The 25,601-nt window shown below is 34.0% G+C and overlaps 2 protein-coding genes across 2 annotated transcripts in view; one reads left to right on the top strand and one right to left on the bottom strand.

The window, feature by feature from the left end:
• Positions 1-21,834, top strand: part of LOC106143150 (integrin beta-PS) — a 39,516-nt gene extending 17,682 nt beyond the window's left edge. The window contains exons 2-7 of the mRNA XM_013345160.2: positions 4,247-4,444; positions 5,054-5,358; positions 5,988-6,108; positions 6,470-6,821; positions 7,685-7,901; positions 19,847-21,834. Of these exons, the coding sequence (XP_013200614.1) occupies positions 4,247-4,444; positions 5,054-5,358; positions 5,988-6,108; positions 6,470-6,821; positions 7,685-7,896 (1,188 nt within the window). The 3' untranslated portion in view covers positions 7,897-7,901; positions 19,847-21,834. The remainder of the gene's footprint in view (positions 1-4,246; positions 4,445-5,053; positions 5,359-5,987; positions 6,109-6,469; positions 6,822-7,684; positions 7,902-19,846) is intronic.
• Positions 21,835-21,961: 127 nt separating this feature from the next.
• Positions 21,962-25,601, bottom strand: part of LOC106143132 (serine/threonine-protein kinase 26) — an 81,708-nt gene continuing 78,068 nt past the window's right edge. Inside the window, exon 12 of the mRNA XM_060954703.1 lies at positions 21,962-25,553. Coding sequence (XP_060810686.1) covers positions 25,550-25,553 — 4 coding nt within the window. The 3' untranslated portion in view covers positions 21,962-25,549. The remainder of the gene's footprint in view (positions 25,554-25,601) is intronic.

Genomic DNA, 25,601 nt, shown 5'->3' on the forward strand with positions numbered 1-25,601 from the left:
ATTCATTGTTTTCAATAGCTTTTTATACAGGTTTTTTAACGGTTAGATAGTGTATAAGAGACACGAAACCAAAGTTTTAACAGTGGTCAATTTAAGAATTAAAAGCCATTCAACTTTTTAATCTACATGCTTAAATTCTGAATTACGATTTCGGTAAACACATTTTATCTCTTACTCACTTCTCTTACCTCTTACTCTTTTCTTTTAAAATGTACACGAAAGTTATACATAACGCCTGGAGTATGACGTCACACTTTGAAACCTACCTATTTTTTTAAAAAATCTTCAATTTCCACCTGAAATATTAAATAAGACATTGTTTTTAATAAAATGATACCTATTAATATGTAGTGTGCTTTTATAAACTAGGGTCGATCCCATTCGGTTGGCCTGCCTGATGACTCTAAAATCGCCGCAAGGGAAACAGACGTAATTACAACTCAGCACTCCAATTATAATAACGTTCCTGTATATAAAACTGGTATTTCACCACAGTGTCGCAAGGGAACAACATTTCTCTAGATACTATGGTTCACGCCACCCACACTTACTGAGAACCTACTTATTACCAACTTGTAGACCAGATTCCTCCGTCTTTTTCATAGATATTAAGATAGAGAGAGACAAGGCATGTGTAGGGCGGTAAAGGGAATAATCGTCGACATCTCTGCTATTATTGCTCTACACCCACATAACATTTCGTATGCGCAAAGTACTTAAGGGTTTATTGGCCTTTTAAGTGTATCTTAGATTTATTCAAACTTTGAAGAACAGTTTAATATTGTAAACAATGCATAATACCCTTATTTACTAATAAACAATTAGTCCTAAAACGATTAACATCCTTTACCATCAGAATACAACAGTATCTCCAAGAATAAAGTCATAAATTCCCAAAGGACGGAAACGGGGTCAAAAACAAGTAAAATCTTTGGCAATTCAATACATTTTGTCCCTATATCTGTACATCTACCTAATGAGTCGTTGAAGGCCGCCAAATGAATCCTGGCCAAAGGTCACCGTTGATTTCCTCATGCAGACGACGACCTAGTTAATTGAAAACAGCTAAATAGTTGGCGAGGCAAATGACACGGTTTTTCTAAGATTGGAAAATTTTGTGCTAGACCAGAACTATCAGAAAATTGAGAAAGTCGATCCACAACAGTGGAACAAGTAATGGCAAGGACAATTTAAATTTTAACATATTCACATCATTTTTTGATACCAAATACATACATATAGTCACGTCTATATCCCTTGCGGGGTAAAACGAGCCAAAAGTCTTCAAAAGACTGATAGGCCACGTTCCGCTTTTTGGCTTGATGATAGAATCGAATATATAAAACGATGTGCAAATAGAATGTGACATGTAATATTTGGAGTACATACATACATAAAACATTTTAAGCCAATAATCTCGAAAAGACAGAAAAACCACGTTCAGCTGTATGCATTTAATGATGGAGTTGAGATTCAAATTCAGGAAGAGAAGCAGACTTAATCTGTATTCTCTTCCCTTCTAGACCATCATGAAAGCCCGCATTAGATGAATGCGCACGTATATCCTTCATGACTTTATAATGTTTCTTAATTTAAAATTTAATTTAATTAAAAAAAAAATTGACTCACAGCAAACAACAAGGTAAAGGTATTTCCAAAGCCCACACATTTCTCTCCCAGTTATGTTGGACACCAATTATGTAAACAGGCTCATTGACGCGGATGCAGTCGAACCTGTTCCTGCATCCAAATGATTTATATGCACTGGGTACAAACTCATTAGCGAGGGTCTCGCATGCCGACGACAGTTCCACTGAATGTTGCTTATGTTACGGACAAAGACATTACTGTATTGAATCAAGCGTGCAATTTTTGATTGAAAAATTGACAAGAGACCTCGTAAATCATGATTGAGAAGAATATATGAAATTATTCCAAGAAGTAAAAGTACTAAGGTATTCTACTCTGGTTGCTAAGAAAAAGAAAGTGTGAGCCAGCTGCATCTATTCCCGTACAGATTATCTATATAGATATATATATATACATATATACATATATACATTTATACATATATACATATATACATATATACATATATACATATATACATATATGTATATATATAGATAACAAATTACATAGATTCAGTTAGCCTCAAAGTAAAAACTTTTGTTACGAGATACTAACTCAACAATACTTTATTTTATAATAAATACTTATAAAGATAAACATCCAAGACCCAGGCCAATCAGAGAAACCTCCGGTGTCACAAACAAGCGCACTACCTCTGCGCCACAGAGGTCGTCAATGAGAGGAAGGGCTAATAAACTTGGCATTATTATTTAACATACAATAATCAAGTCTATCCCATGCGGGGAAGACCTTTAATCGGCCTTAAAGAGTATTGAGATTCAAATAGTAATAGATTGACCTACAAAAAGAATCCCGAGTTTATTAGCCTTTCCCTTAGTTGCCTTTTACGACATCCATGGGAATCAAAGGGAATGATATGGAATGCACCTGTTTTAAAGTGCCGGGGACCACACGGCACAGATTTCACACGGATTCTTGTTTTAGGCGGTGGGCAACCTGTCACTACCTGAATCTCAATTCCATCTTCAAGCCATCCAGCTAAACATAACCTTTCAGTCTTTTCGAAACTGTTGGCTCTGTCTATTATAAGATATAATAATTAGTATACTATAAATAAGTTGGAATGGGAGCAGAGTCACTGACACTGACGACATTAGACTTTATTTTCGCTCATAATTGCGGAAATGTGATGTGCACGTCTCTTTAATAAGTCGGTAAGACTTGTTTTTACTGATACATACATACAGAAAATGACGTGTTTATCCCTTGCGGGGTAGACATAGCCAACTAAAAAGCTACGTTCAGCTGTATGGCTTCACGATGGAAGAATGGAGATTCAAAGAGTGACAGGTTGCTTGCCTGTCGCCTACAAGACGAATCCCCAATTTATAAAGCCTATCCCTTAGTAGACTTTTACGACATCCATGGGAATGATATAGAGTGGTTCTTTTTCAAAGTACCGAAAACCACACGGAACTTTATTTACAAATAAAAATATGACTTGACTCTCTTTCTTAAACTCTATCTATATTGTCTTTCTTTTTTCTATATATTTCAAACTCTTAAAACATAGCATACTTTTGTCATCATCTTAGTTTAATATCCCGCATAAGTTGGCAGGGACGCATAAACTTTTTCTCCCATCCGTAAATCTTTCCGGTCACTTTTAATATCAAAAACCAATGTTCTAACTTACTTTGATAACTTTTAAGAACCATTTTCTTTTTTTGTCAATTTAAGACAATAATTCTTTACAACAAAGCACATTGTTTGTGAAAATTTATTTTAAGTTACAACACATTTATTTGTTGTTAAATGCTGCAAGTTTAACAGTTGAGTCGAGATTAATTGCATAAATATTAATTCTGCGTTAGTGGCGCCGGTAGATTTATTAACATCAATTATTATTATAGAGCATATAGACTTGTTTAGACATTGATACATTTGTGTCGCAAAAATGTCGAGAAACACCATTTATGTTCATAATACTATAATTACAGTCAGAACAACAATATTATATGGAACGTAGCTAATTAATGCATAGGATATTATGTCGAGACTTGTTTAGCTCGATTTAATTGCAAGATGAAACTTAGTACGAGTAACTTAACTGCTAGTAAAGTAGTAGTAATATTATTCTTACTCTACTTTTGTATGACTAGGCACGTCTAGTAATATTAAATAAAAAACTAAAATAAATGTATGTACGTACGTACGGAGTAAATTACACAGATTGAATTAGCCCCGAAATAAGTTCGAAACTTGTGTTACAAGATAGTAACTCAACGTTACTAAATTTTATTACTGGCCATAAGAGTATTATTATATGTATTAGAATTCCAATCAGAAAAAGTTCGTTTCCCACATGCCCCGGCCGGCATTCGAACCCGGGATCTCCGGTGTTATATTCTATGGTTTTCGAAACCTATAAGATATCGAAGAAGTTAAAGTTACATCTACGTACGAGTTGACAATTACAGCTAAAAAGATACTTTATATTTATTTTTGTTTTGTTTTCTTTTTATTATATGGAATATTATTGAAGTGACTTAAACATTGGCATTTGTTTATTCGACACATAGTTTATTATCAATAGTTTCGATTTAGAATTTACGATTATAAAATCATTAATCAGAGTTTTTCTTTGTTTCAGGAGTCACATTGCAGTAGACTTTCATTTGGAGAAACGAGGTGTACATCTTACAATGAGAAAGAGATATTCCAATTTTTCCCTCGACAGCAACAAGACGGCAATAAAACATCGATAATACGACCAGTCTCGTTCGAAGATTCGATTAAAGTGTCCGATGGTGAAAGAAACAAAGAGTTTTCGACGCCAAGCAAAGTCAATGTAAGGATATGCTTTGAATAATTTTCTTTCGCTTCCTTATTTTTCTAATTATAAATTTTTCTTTGTGGCTGTTTGTACTGGAGAAGAAAATTAAATATAATGCCCAGGGCCGTAATGTAGTAAAACAACAACGCTATTTCATGACTCCGTTTTTGATTCCCACAGTTTTAACGTAATTTCTAATTTCTCATACATTACAAAACAAGCATGGGTCACAATTAAAAAATTCAAAATACGTCATTAGAACTTAATGATGTTTTTTTAATAGTTCTACTATGACAACGCTATTATATCGTGGAAGAATTCACCTACGTTGATGCAACAAATACATTTTATGATTTTTAATGCTGTTCCAAATATGAACAAACTTTTATGTTCACATATGGGATTCGTTCATAATTGCAAATATAATAAGACTATAGAAATGCCATATTGTATTTGAAATTATATGAATGATGTGTCGTCGTCTTTCATACTCGCAGTAATAAATAAACCTCACAATTTTATTACTGATGGCAGTACTAACCATCAGTTGCGCACTCATACCAGAACTTACCACTTTTATCGTCACATTTTATTCAAAATTCTATGGATTCGATCTATTTGCAGATTGACGTCACCCCCATAGATTATCTAGGCAGTACACCCGATGTGAAACTTGTCAAGAAAAAATGTGACAAGGATACGTGCACACAAAAGCTTGTTGTTAGTCTTGACAGCGACTTCTGCAGCGATACTGGTGGACCTGTCCAGCATTTTGTAGTGCCTTTGAAGATCGATGACGTCATACATGCTAAAGGTCAATACAGCGTGCCCTGCGCGTGCCAATGTAGCAGAAATGTCAGTGTGAACGACGCTTATTGCAATGGTCGTGGAAACCTCTCGTGTGGTGTGTGCAAGTGTAAAGAAGACTGGTGAGTTGTGTGTTTTTTTTACTGCTAGGAATGAGTAGTAATACTCAGATAAGTAGTCATATCTTAATTTCAATAATATTCTTCGATGAATTGAAATCTCATAATTTGTTAGTAAAATAACTTTGTCTAATAAACCTGGCGATGTGCATGAGAATCTCACAGAAATTGCGTTGGCAATCTGCCTGCACAGTAATAATTACATGTCTACATATACTAGCGTTATTTTACGACACGCATAATACCTCCATAATATCACAATTACACTTGCAAACGTTTATTCTAATATCAACGTTGTAAAGACATGATATGAATATGAATGGTTTAACTATCCTAATACGCGTTGCCAAATTCCGAAGACACTAATCAATGATCAATTTCCGGATTAACTTTTTCAAATGACATCCGGTCAATATTATTTTATACTTGATTCGACCAATAAGAGGTCGTGATTTTACGTATTATAACGGTAACTTAACAGGGAACATTTCCATAACAAAGGAACAGATAAATCCAAAAATCAACCAGCCGTTCCTTTCAGAAAAACAATTTAGCCAGATGTTTCTATTATATAATAGGCTTCAACATCTAAAACCTGATGAAAGTTAAAATGGCTTTAATAATCTGTGCAGGAGGGGTCCTCGTTGTGAGCAGAAGGCACCTTATGATGAGAGGGAGTATGTGGAACCTGATACTGATGGCTCTTGCCCCGTCCGAGGAGACATCAGCTGCAGACATGAAATGAGGCCTGACGTAAGTTATATATTTAAAACTTTATTCAGCTTTAAACACCAAAGAATCTTGTATAAAACAGCAAACAAATAAGAATGAGGTTCCAAATTTAAGGACGAATCTGAGGACATCATAATCTTTCACGATCAAATTCTCCTTTATGCCACTTCCCGTAATTTTGCGATTTCCTTCTGAAATAATTTGGCTTCTTAATTTACCTTTACAGTCTGATTTCTCGGTAATAAATTCAAGAAAAAAAATCTGTTTACAACCGAAGGAGCTAACGACGGACAATAAAGTGCAATCAGGCTGACAGTGCGACTTGAGCTTCACGTTTAAAAATATCTTTGAATTTTTCGCTAAATTGCTCAAATATTTTTAGGTCGATTGCTCTGGCAACGGGCGATGTGAAGATTGCTGCATTTGTGACAGAACCCAAGATGGTTGGCAATACTTCGATGGGAACAACTACTGTGAAGATATATGTATGACAACATCGGAAATTTTAGAAAAAGATTCTAATTTGACCTCTGTTCATTTGATTACTTACGATGAAGAAGTTTCAAGACGACGAGATAGTAAAAACAGGAGTATCTGGGTGGAATGTGAAGAGACGGTGAATGACTGCAAATGGACATATTTGGCTAGGAAAAATGTTAGGAATGAAATAGCTATTATGATCAGTAAGAAGTCCTGTCCTAACGCCGAGGCTGTTGTAGGAGGAGGCATGAATGGTAATTATACATTTTATAAGACATTGGGTATGCCTTTTTGATTCACTTCCAATTTAAAGCAACCGCAAATTTTATGGTCACTTCGAAAAATTGGTTTTCTTACTCCAAAATTTTGATAGGTATCGATGAATGAATTTTTCAGGCTCAAAATTTTAAGATAATACTAAAATTATAATAATAATATTTTATACCACAAAGTAAAAATAATCATATGTGTTAGTTTCGTTCTATAAAAGTAATTGATATGTTTATTTGTTATTGTGATTTTCACTAAATAAGGTTGAACTTATAAGTTCAATAATTATCCCAATATAACTTTAAATGTTTCCTACATTTGAGCAGTGATGTAGCAGTATAAACGTGTATACCTAAATAAAACAAAAGCGAACACAGATGCAACATTGCAATATTACAACAACATGCCGATACCGCGCATTCTCCAAAAAGAAATAAACAATTAATGAGGGGCGCAGTTGTTGCTATTTTTGTCCTGCCTTGTCATATCGACTATCTGTACTCCCTATAATATATTGAGTAAAGTTATTATGCTCAATGCTTTTGATGATAAAATCCTACAATAACTTGAAATTACTAAATTTAATTGTAACTTAGTATCAATGGCAGCTGTTGTCGTTTTATATGTTGTCATAACATATAAAACAAATTAAATTTTATAATTAAAACATTTTTTGGAAAACAATAACATGGTTAATAATACAACAACAATAAATTGCATTTCGAAACGTACATCGGTATCGTAAACATTTGATTGCTTCTAACATACGAGTTACTTGTATTGATTTTAATTTTCCGAAATATTTCTAAAAACTGTGGTTTAGCTTTACAAGAAAATATATTTTCAGTTACAGCATTAGTAGTGCCCTTAGTGGTAGCTGCGGCATTGGCGATGGCTGGAGTAGGATATTACGTATGGCAGAGCAAGGGAGGCGCGCCACAACTGAACAAAGCCAACTACCAAGGCCTGGAAGGGCCGAAAACCAGAGTGGAAACGAATCCTGTATACATCGAGCCTATTAAATCATACAAAAATCCTACGTATGGCCAACAAGTATAATTTAGGTAAGTAGCTTTTTTCTTTTTTATATTCTTAGATATAAAATTTTCATGTCACAATGTTCGTTCCCGTACTCCTCCGAAAAATATTTTTACGGCAAAACAACGTTTGCCGGGACAGCTAGTATTACATATAGTTCATCTAATACAATATGACATATACCTAGAATTAGAAATAATAAAAGACAGTAGAAATGGTTACTCATGAGTGTGACGTCGCAACCGATGCTTGTTTATCTCAATTGTTAGATTTATTTGACAGCTTTACTTACAACTGCGTACGATGTATGATCATCCCTATATTTGCAAGTTCAATGTGCCATGTCTATTGTCTTATATTATTTCGATTTCTGTGGAGACGTTCCACTACTATATTAATTGATAATAGTAAACATCACTTTATTGTGGTCATAATCAAGAAGGTCGAAAAGTTACCGAATCAATTACAAACATACTAAGGTATATCTTCATTCACCAAGAAAAGTTTCTTACAATAAGGCTGCACATTGCACATTCAACAATCATATAATTGCAAAAATAGAACCTCTTTTTAGAAAACTTTTTTCGAATGATCTTTAGACCTTTCAAATACCCACAATCACCTACAATCGCAAGACGATAGATTATTATTAAATGAGTACCTATTAACTCAAATATTTATGTCCTTAAATGCTATATTGGGACAAGCCGTTTAAGAATAGACGGGTTGTAACTGCCTTCGTGGCTTAATAATATAGACGTCTGCCTGTTTGACTCAGCGTACGTGGGTTCGAATCCCACGGTAAACCTACTTTATTTCCAGTTTATATAGGATAAAGGGCCTAGAAAGTCGTGGTTAACTCTGCACGATAAGATTTTATTTGAAACTAAAATACGCCTGCGGCTCCGTCCGCGTAAAACGAAAGATCCCGTTAATTTCCCGCGGGAATTTCCTAAAATCCTCTCAATGTCGGTTAATCAGAGTCAGATTTTAAAATTTTAATAGGAAAGTGAATAGTGTGAAGCCCTATTACAAACACGTATCTTAATCAAATTAAGGACGTCTTGGCAGTTCAAGTGTAACTGAAACCGCCGTACTTGCATGAGGGTTATGAATGTGGATGAAGCGAAAGAAGTATGCAGAGATCGTGGCAAGTGGAAAGATGTAGTATCTGCCTACCCCATCAGGAAAAAGGTGTGATTTTTATGTATGTATGTAACCCGCTGATAAGAATTAAGATAACTTTGTTTGCGATGAGTTTGTATTTGTTCAAACTCTTTAGATTAATACTTATGTATTTGTACTTGCACACTAACAATCAACACGACACAGTTTTTCCAACTTATCATATTTACCTACTCATTTAAGCAAAAGGACAAATCTCACATTTAGTATCTCATCAAACTATATTTATTATTTATTTATTTATATTATAGTATATAACGCCAAGTAAGGAATTCAGAATAAGATAATTATTCATCTTGACTTGACCATGATTCGAACCAAAGACTTTGTCTCAGAAACAAACATCTGTTGGGAAATCGCTTTTTTCCCTGGGCCAAAGTAACCATTTTATTTTTGGAATGGTTATAATTCATACATAAAGTACTATATGTATACGAACATGAATTGGAAGAACCACTCCATATCGTTTCAATAGATGTCGTAAAAGGCTACTGAGGGATAGGCTTATAAACTTGGGATTTTTCTGGTAGGCTAGCCACCTGTTATTGTTTGAATCTCAATTCCATTATCAAGTCATACAGCTGAACGTGGTCTTTTCAAGACTGTTGGCTCTACTTACCCCGCAAGGTTTATACGTGATAATATATATGTGTGTATAAAATCACACCTCTTTATCGGAGGAGTACGCAGCTATATTATTTCATTTGCAACGATCACTGCATACAAGAAGAGTAAATGAACGTTGAAAGAGGAAGGTTAAGACCGGGATCAAATCGGGAATGTCCTGGATAAAGGTCAGATCAAGAGTAACCTAAACCGGAAAGCCTGCATGAAAAGAGCAATAAATGCGGACGGAGCGAAAGAGATATGAAACAATATTGTATTATTTATCAAAAACTTGAAACAAACAGTAACAGATAATTACAAAAGACACTGTCTCACCCGCCAAGGTCTAACGAAAGATCAATGATAATAAAACTTCGTATATCGGTGCAAACATAACTTAGCCTTGCCTTATTTTCGAGTCGGTCAGCAGCTAAATGTCGACCCGTTCACTTTCAACTGCCTTAAAGATAACTGATGCAGTTCTATACATACATACATAAATAAAATCACGCCTCTTTCCCGGAGGGGTAGACAGAGACTACCTCTTTCCACTTGCCACGATCTATGCATACTTCCTTCGCTTCATCCACATGAAGTTCTATTGAAGGTATAATAGGTACTGTGGTAGACTTGGTTAAATTGAGACCAAGTAAAGTGCCGTGTGGATCCTGGCAAGTTAGAATTGAATCACTCCCTATCTTTCCCTTGGATGTCGTATGAGGCAACTAAGGGAATGGAAAAACATGAAACGTGCCAGGTTCTTTTTTTCTGAAAGTTAATCAACGGTTTGAAGTTTGAGATTCTTCTTAGCGATGGCCTAGCTCAACTTGTTACTATCTGAATCTCAATGCCATCATTTGGTCATGCAGTTGAACGTAGCCTTCGATTCTTTTTAATATTATTAATCTAATTATTATATTGTCTTTCACCCACATTCAGGTCTCTCCACAAACTAATAACGGTCATTTTAGGCAGTTACAATTATATAGGTAGTTTTTAATCATAAATTAAACAATCAAATCCTCGTCTGTAATCACTTCATCTCACTATCACTTCATATTATAAAGTCCCTCTTTTATATCTGTCTGTTTGTATCTATGCACTAATCTCGGAAAGTTATGAACTGATTTTGTTCCTATTTGACATGTTGTAAAGACGATTTTCTGAGGGAGGTTTATATCTTTAAATAGTACCCGTGCCTCGCCGGGGCGGGTCGCTAGTAAATTTATAATAACAGCATACTTCAATTACAAGCCAAACATTATATCACCATTTGGAGGACTTATATAGATTACCTAGTCATTAGTGTTTATCAATGTTGGAGCACATAATCAAACTGCCAAACAAAGAAATGCTCGTAACCCAATTACAGCTTTTGCTTATTGCATCTGTTATCTCAATCGTCTTATCGTACTATGTAATTAGCGGGCCGTAACATCAACACATCAACGGCTCGACCGAATTTCAAAAGAATATGTTTTTTATCACATGTGACCTCAGTATAAGGAATTAATATTGGTTTGATTACCTATTGTAAAATTGTATTTAAATTATTAATACAATGGATTGTAAAAAATAGACAGGTGAATTGGTAAAAAATGGAAAAATTAATTGAATTGAATTTAGATGAAAGAAGTATTATGCACGCAGCATTGCAAGTGTAAAGATGTAGTCTCTGCCTACTCTTCCGGGAAAGAAGCATGATTTTATTTATGTAATTATATTATATTTATAAGATTAGCTATCTACAGCATGATGTGTTTTCACGGCATGCAAAATATAAGTTATTTTTTGGAGCGCAATCTAGAAGAATGTATTGTCTGTAGGAAGTAAAGTAGAAAGTGAGTTACACACTACAGAAGACAGAAGGAGTACAGAGGAGAGAAATAATCAAAATAAAAGCTCTATATTATGGAAATAAAAATATATTTTCAATAAATATAATCTGTGACATTTTTTCCTAACTAACAAGCCATGGCAACCGTTTCTATGGCATACGTAAATAAGGTTGCCTACATGAAACATTTCAGACACGAAAAAAAAGATAGATAAGAGTAATAAAATTTTTACGATGGTAAATAGGTAGTAAGTAACTTACTTATATCATTCTGAAAGTGACGCGCGGAATTCAAATTGTATTCAGCGCACGCGCACGCGGCTGGCCTTCCGAGAGACCACTTCGGAAGAAATGCCATAAATTTAATCCACACTCATTTATTGCTTATTAAACCGATAAACCGATTAAATGCGGCTCGATTATACAGATGAGACGAGAGGTCAATGCTCCGTCCCCAATTTACAATCGTCTCAATCGGGTTCACGAACTTGTTGACAAAACTCTGTACCTCTTATGTAATAAAAGGTATTGGAATAGTAGTAAAACTAAATTAAAATTGATTTTATGAGGCTTGTTTAGGTGACCGGGCTAAATAAATGAATCAATAAAAGACTCTGTCGCTGACATACAAACCGTTCTTTTCTTACAAAGAACTAGTAACAGTAGCAATAAGAATATATTATATTTTTGTTTCAAGTGATTTTCCAAAAAAGTGTAGTTTGTATTTTTTTTTAACTCGGGTCGAAGTCTTATCGAGACAGGGGGCTTTAAGCAGAAATATGCATAAGGGCTCTAGAAGGAAACAGTGACCCAAGAATGGGAATCCCGGGACTAAGTTTGATCTCCTTCCACGGCTCTGTAGGAAGTCACAGCAAAAGAGAAATGCCAATACGCGTACTATACCTTCTTTGGTCAGAAAAAATTTCTTGGCGTAATATGAAAATCTTCGCTTCGCATAACGTTTTACATATTATTATGAAATGTTAACTTGCATTTCCTTTTTAACTTCCCTTTCCGGCCGTGGCCACAACTCAGCCGCAATGGAAATACAAGCTTACCAAAGCTTTAAAACATTACACTTCCTCAAATCGACAGGTCAGAAGACCAAGTATGTAGGCCCAAAATATTAATGCTTAAATTCAGATCACAATACTATTGAGATAAGTATTGTAAAGAAGTGAAAACTACAATTGATTTTGGTTTTATTTTGAGGTCGACCCCTGTAAATAAGTTTCCCCACGGTGTAGAAAGAGTACATATTTCGAAGACTACACATTTCCACATGTTATCCCTGTATACTTATTATGCTACATCAACATTTATTAATCTTAGTGCAAACGACGGTCTCACAGAGCCTTAATAAATTCTTCACAAATTTTCCACATGTCAAAATATGGCGCCTGCAAACCAGACAGCCGTATCGCCAGCAGTTTAAGACGTATAAGGAGCAGTTAGATAAACAAGATGACGATAGAAGCTAGTACTTGGTACGTGACTGTCCCAGACTACCTTCACATCTTGTTCCGAGATCTGATATCCATTTATCAATTTTAAAAAAAAATAAACAACAGTCCGGGAAGTGAGTCATAACGATTTTGTAAAATTTCTATGTAAATTCAAAACTACACTATTACTACACTATAACTAAAATTTACCTACATATTATTGTAGTATTGTAGGGACTTCACTTTTTTACAAATGTACTTTTCAGTGCTTCGGGGTCCGTTTCTTATATCTATGTATATTTCCATATTGCCCGTTCTGCAGATTCTTATATTTTAAGAAATTAAGATTTTATGACTAATCCTTATTTAATTCCAGACTGGGCATGGCTCAATGATAGTGATTCTGAAATATAACTATTTTTAGAAAAGAAAGCTTCCTTCGTGTTAGATAAATATACTTTGTATGCATATGTAACTGGGTTAACATCAAAAGTTGCATCTTTGATGCCCAAATGAGATATAAAAATACAAAATTTAAACAAACGAAACCCGTTGAATATTATGGAGCTATATCACAGCTGTAAGAAAATAATCTTTATGTATGTAACATTTAAATTAACATTTATGCAACTCATTCTAAGCTTTTAATCAAAATGGCTTTATAAAGTCATAAAAAATCTGTCCTACGGTAGACAGAGCCGAAAACAGAGAATAACAATAATGGCTCAAAGTCTCGTGTAGCTGGAGGGCTTGATAATGGTATTAACTCAGGGATATTCTCAGAAGTACGATATTAAAAATCCGATTACATAAATCATTGCCTCAGGTAATTGAGTTACGAAAGTAGTAGGCATTAATTTATTGTATCACATATATTTTCCCATTGCTATAAATTCTTAAGCAATACGCTACTTAAAATTTTCTAAACGACACTTTTAACTCTTTAATGTTATCAAATTTCGTGTTAATGATGCATTCGATATGCACCTGCAGAGAAAGGTGTTGGGTAAAAAAGCAATTTATATGACTGTTCCTTGGAACGATAATGTTATCGAAACTTAATAGTCTACTAAAATTTAATATAATATGGAAATATTAGACAAATAATATATATGGCAAACTGTGGTATTGTTTCTAAAATTGATTGGGTTATAAAAAAATGTGACTTCAAAAAGTATTTATGAAATCAATGAAAGTATACGTAGGCATCTGCCTGGGAATGATGGGATTACCTACGTAAGAAAACATTCAGACAAAATCTAACTATGTTACGATCTCAAACGAGCACCAAGCTTTTCCAAAAACTTTTGGCTTCAAATAAAAGAAGTACTTCAGAGAATATTTCAAGAAAGTAAAACCTCAGGCGTCGAAGCTGAGAAACTTTAAAATTGTTGATATCTAAAGAAATATTATCTTAAAAGGTCAATTTAATTAATTTCATTAAAGATTGGCACTGGATCCATTGAATCGTATGAAGTAGGGCTACAACTTTCTTTTCTAGTCTAGTTTATGATATTACCGTTTGTTTCTGACAAACACTAATGTGATCGTTTATAATGATAATGGAAGCTTTACTTTCACTAGCTTTTTTACCAACGTGACTTCAACCAAACTCGCATCCACTTAGGAATATTTTTATGACATTGTTTCTATTTCTATAGACTAGTCAAGGGTTTATGGGAATTATTGTTGAACAACAATGCCTATTTAAAGTTAATTTTGAAAGTCTAGTACTGAGTCAAAGCTTTAACCTTGGAATCCTTTTTAGGTTGATGTGCTAGCTCACCGGTCACAATTGGACTAGCAACCTGTCTCTCACTACCCCCAACCCAAATCTCAATTTCATACGCCATTTAGCTTTGGACCACGTATAGCTGACTGCCGTGACTTTTATAAGACTGGATGACTTTTATAGGACTCAAGTCTTATAACTTTTGCCGCTGTAAGGGCTAAAGACGCTATATGTGTAATACTACTGAGTAATTGATATTTCCAAACTCAAAATAGCGTTCAACTGAAAGATTTTGTTCGACTGTTTCCGCCTGAATCATGTTCCTGGAAATTCACCTCAACCACATTCATTATTAATAGACCACAATGAATTATGTTTATAAAAAACCCGGTTTAATTTTATTAAGTTTTTTTTTAAATTTATCCTTCGCTATAGATGTCTACATTAGAGGGGTGATAGTCTTTCTTCCCTTGGAAATAAAAATACTGCATAACTTACAGATATCATTTCCAATTCTCATTTCCAACAATTTATTATGTCGCCTCAGTTATATAGATATATTAAATCTATCCTAATGACAATATATTTTTTTTTATTTCATTACGTTGAAATATTATACTTCATATCAGGAAATTAGACCTATTTGCTGGTCATACAACCATTGCTAGCCCTATGCAACTCATGAACGACGCACTATTAGTAGTGACGCACGTATTAAAAAATGCCTAACCTATGGTGACGGTGACGCATTCCACTCTGTTTCTGTGGTGAGGAATAATGCAAATTCATTAAAGGCTACCATTTAAAAAAAATGTATTACGATAGACATAAAAAAAAGAAAAATGACAGAAAGTTTTATTTGCAGATATGATTGAAGGAAATAACGTTCTTTTTAATGTTAAAGAAGTATTATCAACTATTTAGAATAACTACAAGAAAAAGATACACATTAAGTACGAGTTAAGAGGTCCAAGTTAAGAGGCTAATTACGCAGACAGAAGCTAGCAACCCATTCTGTGGCTTGTAAACGCCTGCTTGCTGGGAAGAGATCTTAAAAGGCCATAGACATTATTCTAAGATCCTAAAATAGATGCTACTAGTGACCTGTATAAGGACTTAATTTACTCCAGGGCTCTAAAACCGCTTGACTACGTTATCAGCTTCCATGCCATAGTTATCAAATGCAACATTTCTTGTGGTCGGAGAAGACTTCATTTCTCGCGGTTATAACTGTAAGGCGAATATTTGTGGCCGCAATAAAAGGCAGCGTGTACTTATCGCTGATTTTTATCTCATTTCATTGACAGTTACTTCTTTTACAAATTATTTTTAATTTACTGAAGAAGTGCTGTAGATTTGTCACTTAACGTAGTTCGGTTTAATAAATCTTTATTTTTTCATTATTAAGATCCAAATGTGTCGCTTACATGAAAGACTTACATACATACATACAAGTTAAAAATAAATTCCCTTAAAAAATTTAAGCAAGTTCTCGCTGTGGTCCCCAAATGAGGACGACGCTACAACTACGACCTCTTGCTACAGTACCCAGATTCTAAAAACTCATCATTATTGACCTTTACAGACGCGTACGGCGCATACGCATAGGTCAAATTACATGTTAGGTACCGTAATACTTTGCATCTCTAGGGTTCTCCTGATAAATCAAATCGGATAAGTCAATCCGTACAATTTTTTTGAGAAGTTACCTGTCTAGGTATTGCAGAACTTTTTTATGTCTACAAATCACCGTATGTAATAAATGTGGGACCATATACTCGTATTTGTAAATCTTCACTCCAGTCACTAAAATGTCTTATAAATAAAGAAAGGCATATAACAGTTTATCGGATTTTTTTACACGAAATGTATTGTGCCTTCGCCAACCGAACTTGAGTCATCCATGAACGAAACATGTGTTAAATGATTGCAAGGAAATGACATAGTTACGTGATTTTATTTCGTTAGATAATAAGTTTATATCAAGCAACGATATTGGTACTCATTATGCATTTAATATACCTACAAAAAATATGTTTTATGTACCTACAGTGGGCTACCAGCGCCTTCGATACGTCTACGATCCCAAAGTAGTGTAGGTACCTTCTCCACGGATGCGGACCACCATACTTTCTAGTGTTGTATTACTGTAATTTCCTCAGTGAAAAGAAAATAATCTGTTAATATGCCCAATACCTTCTATTGTTCTAGTTATCTTCTAGGTAATCGAACCCTCTATCTTGTCTAATTATTAAGACACTAGGATTTAGATATAGGTAAATTAAACATAGGTCACTTAATCAGTTGTAGGAACAAATTCTATGAAACTTAATTTAGTGCGCTCCCAATATATGTATATACTTACTACTTAGGTATCTATTTCGCTTCGTCGAAAACAATATGACCAGAAATGAGTCAATTTTATTTCCTCAGTTCACTGAAGACATAAACTGGAAACCATTTATTAACATGTTCTTGTAAAAGGAAATATTGAAATGAATGACCTAGTTAGTCCATTTTATCATATTTGAACCAGCTGTTTTCGTATGAAATGGATGACTTCAGTAAGTTTCTTGTGAGTATTAGACAGGAAATGGAATACGTTTGCTTTAGAGCTATCGCAAAACCTATTTATTCATTGTTTTACATTTATTTCTTTATTAATTTATGTACACAGAAAACATCGAGACTGATAAACACAAGAAACAAAATTACAAAGGTTCTGCTTATTTATTTATTTCGAATTTAAGTTGGACTCTTTATCTACCCCTGTAAGTATGTAAATTGATAATTAGCTTTAAAAACGGTAACTCCTGACACACTAGGCTGGATTGTTTAAACGGTCATGTCTGTGAATTATATGTATATTGAATCAAATTTTACGACTCCACATTATCGAATCAAATATTGTTTAATATACATACAAAACAAGGTATATAATAATATATTACTTAAAATGACTTTTAGTGGTCTATACATTCCGCGGTAAAGGCGTAATAATGTGTATGTTTATTTAATAATGTCAATCTATATTTAATTTCAGTACACAAACAAACATCTGAACTTAGTCACTCCACGTCAATCGTGCATTCCGGTCCTTAGGCGAGGACATGAAATGCGTGCACTGCCTCTGCTATAGTAGTGACGAACTTCGATAACAGGTCAGACAGGGCATCTCACACAAAGACCTACTATCCTTCACGCAGTCGGTTATTGCCAACTAAGTAACTAGGAAACATTTTAATTCCATTTATAGACCGCTTTATGAGAAAATGTATGTGATATGCCTTTTACATCAAAGCTGCTAACATTTTTTGTATATCAAGTGTTCGCAGTGATAACTTAAGAGTGTAAATCAGTGGAGTCATTTCGATACATTTTAGTCATACATTAACAAGACATTACTAAAGAGACCTTTTTTTGGTTTTTTTACTCCAACTTTGGTCTTGAATATTGATTATTGTCATTTGAAAAAATAATTCCAAATCGATTTACGATTTTCAAATCATGTGAATAAACACTCTTCCCCATAAAGATTACATCCTCACTCTCTCTTTGAAGAGGAACCTAGGCTACGCGAACCTGCGTAGTTGCCTGAATGTGTAGGAATCCTCACCATGTTTTCTCTCATCAAAAGAGCATCGGTTTCCATAGACTCAACTAATGTACCAAACTCAGAAAAGTTAGATTTAAATCATGAATTGAACCTAAAACCTTATTTATTTATTTATTTGAAACTTTATTTATTGCAAAAAAACAATATGTACAAAAGGCGGACTTAATGCCGTTTGGCATTCTCTACCAGTCAACCAGCTGACCAAACAGCTTACAAACTTATGCTCTTATTACAAAAATATTATAATTTTATTACATGTAAATTTGTAAAATATCTGTACCAATTATTTTTCATCTACAAGGTGCGTTTCTATTCACGATGAATAAGGGTCTACTATATTCCTAATAGAATATTTTATAGTCGTGCCTGGTCGCTTATCGCCTGCTAGCAATTAACAACCGGTCACCTTTTAATGGACCATTAAAAATAAACTATCTATGTCATTTGGTGCATTGATAGTCCGAGCAATGGATAATTTGATTCTAAACGAGATTCCGTCCAGAATCGAGAAATTCAATCTTAAATTTGATATAAATATTTATAAAACAACAGGTATCATGTAAATCAATAATGCACATTTTAGTAACATTTACAAGGAGAGATCTTACCTCACTTCAGGTACCTAGTGTCTGAACTGAAGATTCGTCTACAAAATCCATAAAAAAATACTTGGGCTTTTTAACACGAATCCCAGAAAAAAATTAATTAAACCAAGGTAAAGTCCCGTTATTCATTTCTTTTAAGGTCTCTTTTACCATGTTACAACTTTATGCGCTGTCGCATGGTCATGCAATAAAACACATTTAACTAGACGTAGTCGTTCGTTATTTACTTCCATAAAGATTTACCAATCTACGACCCGAGAACCGTAACTTTGTATGCAATTTATGTTACCTACTTTATTGATCATTAACTATTTGCTACATAATTTAAGTATACCACGCAACTCATGATCGATTGAATGAGAAAGTTGCGTTACTCACCTATATCCTGTCGTATTGCTCAACGCAAATTTAGATGACGAACTAGAAATATATCAAAAATAAAAGATTTTAATGTTTGATATGTTTTCGAAATTCTGACGACCAGATACCACTAACCCTAGCCGCATACGTGCGCAGTTCAAAGTTTAATTGAACTTACGATCGTGACCTAAGTCTATCACAAATTGCAGCTAAATAACATCAAATAGCGGCGCGGGCGTTTGCCCGCTTCAGTATTTAAAGTATGCAATGTCAACATAAGTAACATTGACGCAATCTATTCTACTTTTAAATTCTTAAGAAAGTAAATACTTAAGTTACGGCAACAGGTATCACTTTAGGTATTTCACGGAAACAATTAAGGCTATTGGCTACCTCCACATCATTCGTAAAGCCAAAGAGGCTTAACACATCCTCAAACAGTTGACTTTCAGTTTGTGACCGCTTAGGCAAACACACTTGACTCATATCTGCGTCACATCACAAACGACTGACTCATCCAGGCACGCGGTCTTCTCATAATACATACGTACATACATAATTTAATGTGTTTTATTTCTTTTATAGGTGTTACCTGCTGGCTGATTCATCGAAACCGGCTACAGGAGCGTATTAAGTTTCAAATATCGATTAGATCACTTTTGAAATCTTCGATCTCTGAATGCGGTCCTGTGCCGACGCCATTCCACTGCCTGTGATCGACACCGTCGTGATTTTGATGAAGAAATTACACTCGTCCGGTGTTCATTCGCAACGCAAATTGTAAAATAGATTACTTTATGTATGTTTACGTGTGTAGTAAGTACACTTCTGTGATATATTAAATTTGTTAAGTAATAGTGACTCATTCAACGTTCAGATGTATCAGGTGTTTGATTAATCAAAGTAAACATGCTCTTTACAATAGCGCTGATAACTAGATTTTGGTATTATAATAGTATAATTAATGCAATAATGACGCATAATTTATATAATAATTAACGAATGTAGGTACAACATCATTGTGTAACTGATGATCGAGTGAGAAGTTACCATGCTACAATGGCCGATAGAAAAATGATTTGCGGTTATTAGTGAAAGTGTCTGGAACACTGGAAAGTAGGATGGTTGTAGTATAGTGTATTTTATGGGCGTGTAGGTGTTTTTGTACGATTTAATGTTGTGTGGTTGTGTGGGCCTCGCGGGCGATCACGCCGAGACAACGGAATGAGTAACGGGTTTTTTTGAACTCTGACACATAAACACCCGTACCTTTCAACATGTAAATTGTTTAAATGATACAAAAACAAATATGAAAGTGTTCATTTGTAATGAAGAAATTTCGATAACTTTATTTTTCTTCAATTAATTATGTTCCTAAATTAAAATAATTAGGTACTTATTTAGGACTTATGGTTGAAAGTCAAATTCCATTAAATTTAAGCACAATGGACCACATAAAAGAAAAGGAAATCACATCACCTTTGTTCGAAGTTGTATAATTTATATGTAGCCCTTTGTACTTAAGTGCATAAATCTATATATTTCCAATTTGTCAAGCTCAATAATTTTTTTTCAGTAGTGTAGTATTTTCACTCTTATAATAATCTTTTAAACAAAATTGTTGTACAAAATGGCTTGGTTTGATCAAAGAGACAAAACTTAATTAAGGAAGTTATCATTGATGGATGTACTCTTGCCATGCCCCAATACATTTGAACAAATATTTAGAAATAAATAAGTATTATCGTGTCAAGTGACGCTATTGTAAATGAATATTGTTGGCACTTATGTGTGACCTATGCAATGTAGATAAGCGCTGTTTATTCATACATAATTCAATAAGGAAAGTATACGGTGGGGGACAAAGAAAAAAAACATAGTATCCCTACATTCTGGGTAGTATTGAAGAAGTATATGTAGCCCACTGTACGAAGGTCTTGACTGTTCCAATTTTTTCATAGTATTTTTACTTTTAAGTTAGTATGTTTCTGGTGCTTTTAGTTTGTACTGTATATATTTTTGCTGCCACCAAGCATTTAGTATCCATTCATACATATTCAAATAGGAATTATTGCGTTCAGAACATCTTTATTATTCAGTATTGTGTGGTCTCCACACGAGAAACATGACAATTATTAAAATTTCGTTTTGCCCAAGATAATGTTGGATATAATGCATTTTATGCAAGATTTTGATTGAAATTTTTTTGGAAATATTTGTATTGTATTGAATTAAAAACAAACATCCAAAGATTTTGAGGCGTATACAAATTCCACGAGTAAATAAAGACTCATTTATTGGTAAGATTTAGTTATAAGTTCATTTATGTTGGATATATTGTAATTATGAGGTAATTGACATCACGTAATAAGTTATTTATTATTTCTTCAATTGGTAGAAACACGTAGAAACGTCGTACGTAAGACACCATAATAATAAACTTATGAATATCTAAAAAATATTCAATCATTTCATTTCTCAATATTATTATAAGAACCTTAGACTAAATTCTGAAAGAATATAATCTCATATTTGTATTTTTGTAAATTTGTAACATAGCTAGTCAATAAAAATACAAAAAAAAACTAACAGCATTTTTAATTTCATGCTATCATCACCAATAAAACCTAAAGTTAAATTTCATTATTAGAGGGAATAAAAATTATCCAATGCTAAAGGCTATACAAATAAAACAACCACTTCCAAAATTAAATAACTTCTTTTATTTCAGAGTCAAATTTGTTTTCTACATAAACGTGTTAGAATGACAGACGCTGAACATTAATTGACCATTATACAATGGCAAGCGTCGTGGTTAGCTTTTGGTGCACGAGTGTGTCCGGTGACTTTACTTCAATGTGCGCTGCGCGGGCGCCGCGTTTCGCCGGATTGAGACCACATGTGCTTATCTTGCACCATTCGCGTATCCTTTAATTAGCGCCCGATATCAATGACGTTATTTATAATCCGAATGAGCATTCCAAAGATGGCTGCACTCGATTTTCCGGATCTGAAGTAGGCGAATTAACGAATCGTTTAAATAAAATGGCATTCGGAACATAACGACTGTTTCCAGATACACGTCTCTCACACTGACGAAACGAGGCGCACGGGCAACACACAGCTACTCTGAAAACTACCGGTTTCGATACAGACTTTTATATTATAATAATATAGAATTTATTTTATCAACTATGCAATTATGATCACAAATACCCATGAACCAAACGACGCTATCCTGAACATTCTTCAGTTCTGATGATGATAACAGCTCTCTAATCGTCGGCGGACGCCTGGCAGTTCGCCAGCCGTCCGCCCGCCGATGGCCAACGCGTCTCAACTACGATCCAATGCACGAACACCTAATTTTAATCAATAATCAACAATTATCGCCCACCTCTAACACTACACGCTCTATACCATACGTCTTCAAGTGGAAAAATAATTTTTGATCCATCGATATCAACGTAACATCTCCCATGCTCGTCGACATGGCAAAACTAAAATACAAGGCAAAACACGACGCAGTGTCGGAGTGGCGACCGCACTCGACGAGCAGAAGGCTGGCAGCTGCTGGAGCTACATTCTGCTGCGAGCGCCACTCCCCACTGCACGAAGTTAGGTAATTGGAAAGATAATAACTACTCTCCATATGCTTATAAGAACACTTCATAAAACAGCTTTTTTATATTATACTACACAATTTACACATTTATAATATAGGTTTACATTTTTACACAGCAATAATAATTGTTCTGTAGTCTTCATCATAATATATTCTATATACTCCCGATCGCTAATATTGTCGCATATTAAGCATGTTTTATTGAATCGACACCGAATGGTTGTTGGTGCCAATAATTTACATCCCCAATTTAATGAGTCCACCCTCGAGTCCTACCATTTAACATTGCCTAAAAATCAACTGTATTAAAAAATAATATTTAAATAATGTTTGACAAAAATGATTTTAGAACAAAATATATTAGTAACTAATAAATTTAAAACGGTAAGTAGCCGAATACACAATTAAAACTAAGTTTGGACAACTAAGCTAGGGAATTTATAACAATTTTCATAACGGATTTAGTTCACATTCCTACAAGTGACGGTGAATCAAGCACAAACAATAATCTATAAATGCTGACAATGCTGTCTTTTGTCTGGAATGACACATAACACATCCTATAGCGAGTTTCAAAACGCTTTCTTAAACATTTTAAATATTCTATGTTAGAATTTAGACGACTGATCACAAAAAAAGAAAAACACGACTATACAAAAATTCACGTTAGTAAAAATATTTTTAGAAAAGATTATGGCAAAATATTGGCGAAGTGTAGCGTAACCGCTCTCCACGAATATTTAAGTTAATAATTCCAATACCGTCGCAAAACAAACACAAGCATTCAACTGACATAATTATACTAAAACGACTCAATGAAATCTTAGCGCGCGGCCGCCCGCCGCTTTACCGCAATACAAACGAATGGTCATCGACAAAGTATAAATAAACATTTGCTACTAGTTTATTTAAAACAGAAGGTATACGTTCAGTTCAAGCTCCAACTTATGGGACAAACTGAATAATATCTAAACAATGACATTATAAAATAAAGGTTTGTGGAATAAAAATCTTACATCATCAACATTTCCGGCCAAAAATCGTGCTAACCAATCATTGTATAAAACTGACAGATGTTGAAATTGAATAATTACTAAATAAATTTAAAATTCACTGCTCTAGCCTTTATGTTCGTATATTTTAAAGTATACCCGCGTCTACATGCCACTTTTAGTCAAATAGCGTAACAACTGAACGAGAAAAATATGCGAACAGTTGATATTTACATAACGTACATAACATAAATTATTTTAAGACATAATAACCATCTTAAGTATCGATTACGTTATACCATTACACTTTATTACACTATGGCATTGCAACTTTGTGACTCGGTTGCGGCTCCACGACACATTTCACATACAATGCGTTTCTAATCAACACTGCTATCGGACGCAAAATACTATTAACTCCCTCCAAAATCGCCGACTGAATTTCTTAAATAAATCTTTGAAAATTTAAAAGAATCACGTGTTCAAAACACATAATTAAAATAAAAATTAACGTGCAATATTTGTCGGAAATTTTCATAATTTTATAACCTGTTCAAACAGAAATATTAACAACTAAACTACATACATTTTAACAATTATATACTGATGTTAACTCTAGAATGCCTATGTACTGATGCCCATTAAAATTCACAAAACAGCCAACATATATTCATGAAAACAATAAATTAGGGAAATAAAATAAACGAATACAGAATTTATATGTCACCAGAAAGGAAATGTAAGGGAAATACTGCCATTCTAATTACATTTGACGGCTGTCAAATAGTATTTATATATCTGTCTCTGTCGCTCCAGTTTACCGTCAAATGCGACATAGAACGGCCGCACTATAATTAAGATAGTACAGTTCTAGATAATTCAAATTATAAAACACAGTCAATAATAAATGACATACATAGTTTTCACTTTTATTTTTACAAGCTCAATTCAATTTCAATGTACTTGAAAAGCGTTAGGCGCTCGGAAAACTCAACAACATCAACATTCCAGCTTCACCATTCGTTTGCGACTCAATAATTTGAAAACGTTAAAACATAGTACTTCAATAGATATACACACATTCTGATGCAAAAAGATGGTATTGGTGAAGTGTCAGATTTCTTTATAGATGGATTTACGGCAATTGTTTTGACTTCATCATTACTATAAAAATGAGATAATATAATTTTTAAAACTGAAAGTGCATGGAACTGGTAGAAATTCAAAATAAAATAAAAAAAGTATCTATAGTACAAAGAGTTTCAGAGCGCTTGTAAACGGAACATGTCGGTAGGAGCAATGATTTAGCATTTAAATAAACAAGAGGAAGACACATTGATCACTCATATTGACTTGGATCGTGTGGCCAATAAATTGGAATGATATTTATTACAATTTTTTTTTTTAAGATATCATTTTAAATGTCAGACAATTAACGTGGCGCAATAATATATATTTTTTTTTCTTCTTCTTTAGATTCCGTAATCAAATACTAGACCTTAATAGGTTTTTTAGTGAAATTTAGCGAATAAACAGTGAGTCGGTGTTTAGTGAGAGTTGGTGAGCTATGGACAATGTGGCGGGTAGTATAGTTATTGCCTAACAATACAATACTGTTTGAACAGGCTGCAGCAGTGTAGCGGCTGATGCCGGCCCAGCAATGCATGACGATTACCTGCACAAAGGGAATATGAAATGAGAACAAACAAAATAGAAAAGTCAC

Source organism: Amyelois transitella, chromosome 2 (genome assembly GCF_032362555.1).
Source record: "Amyelois transitella isolate CPQ chromosome 2, ilAmyTran1.1, whole genome shotgun sequence".
NCBI lineage: Eukaryota > Metazoa > Arthropoda > Insecta > Lepidoptera > Pyralidae > Amyelois > Amyelois transitella.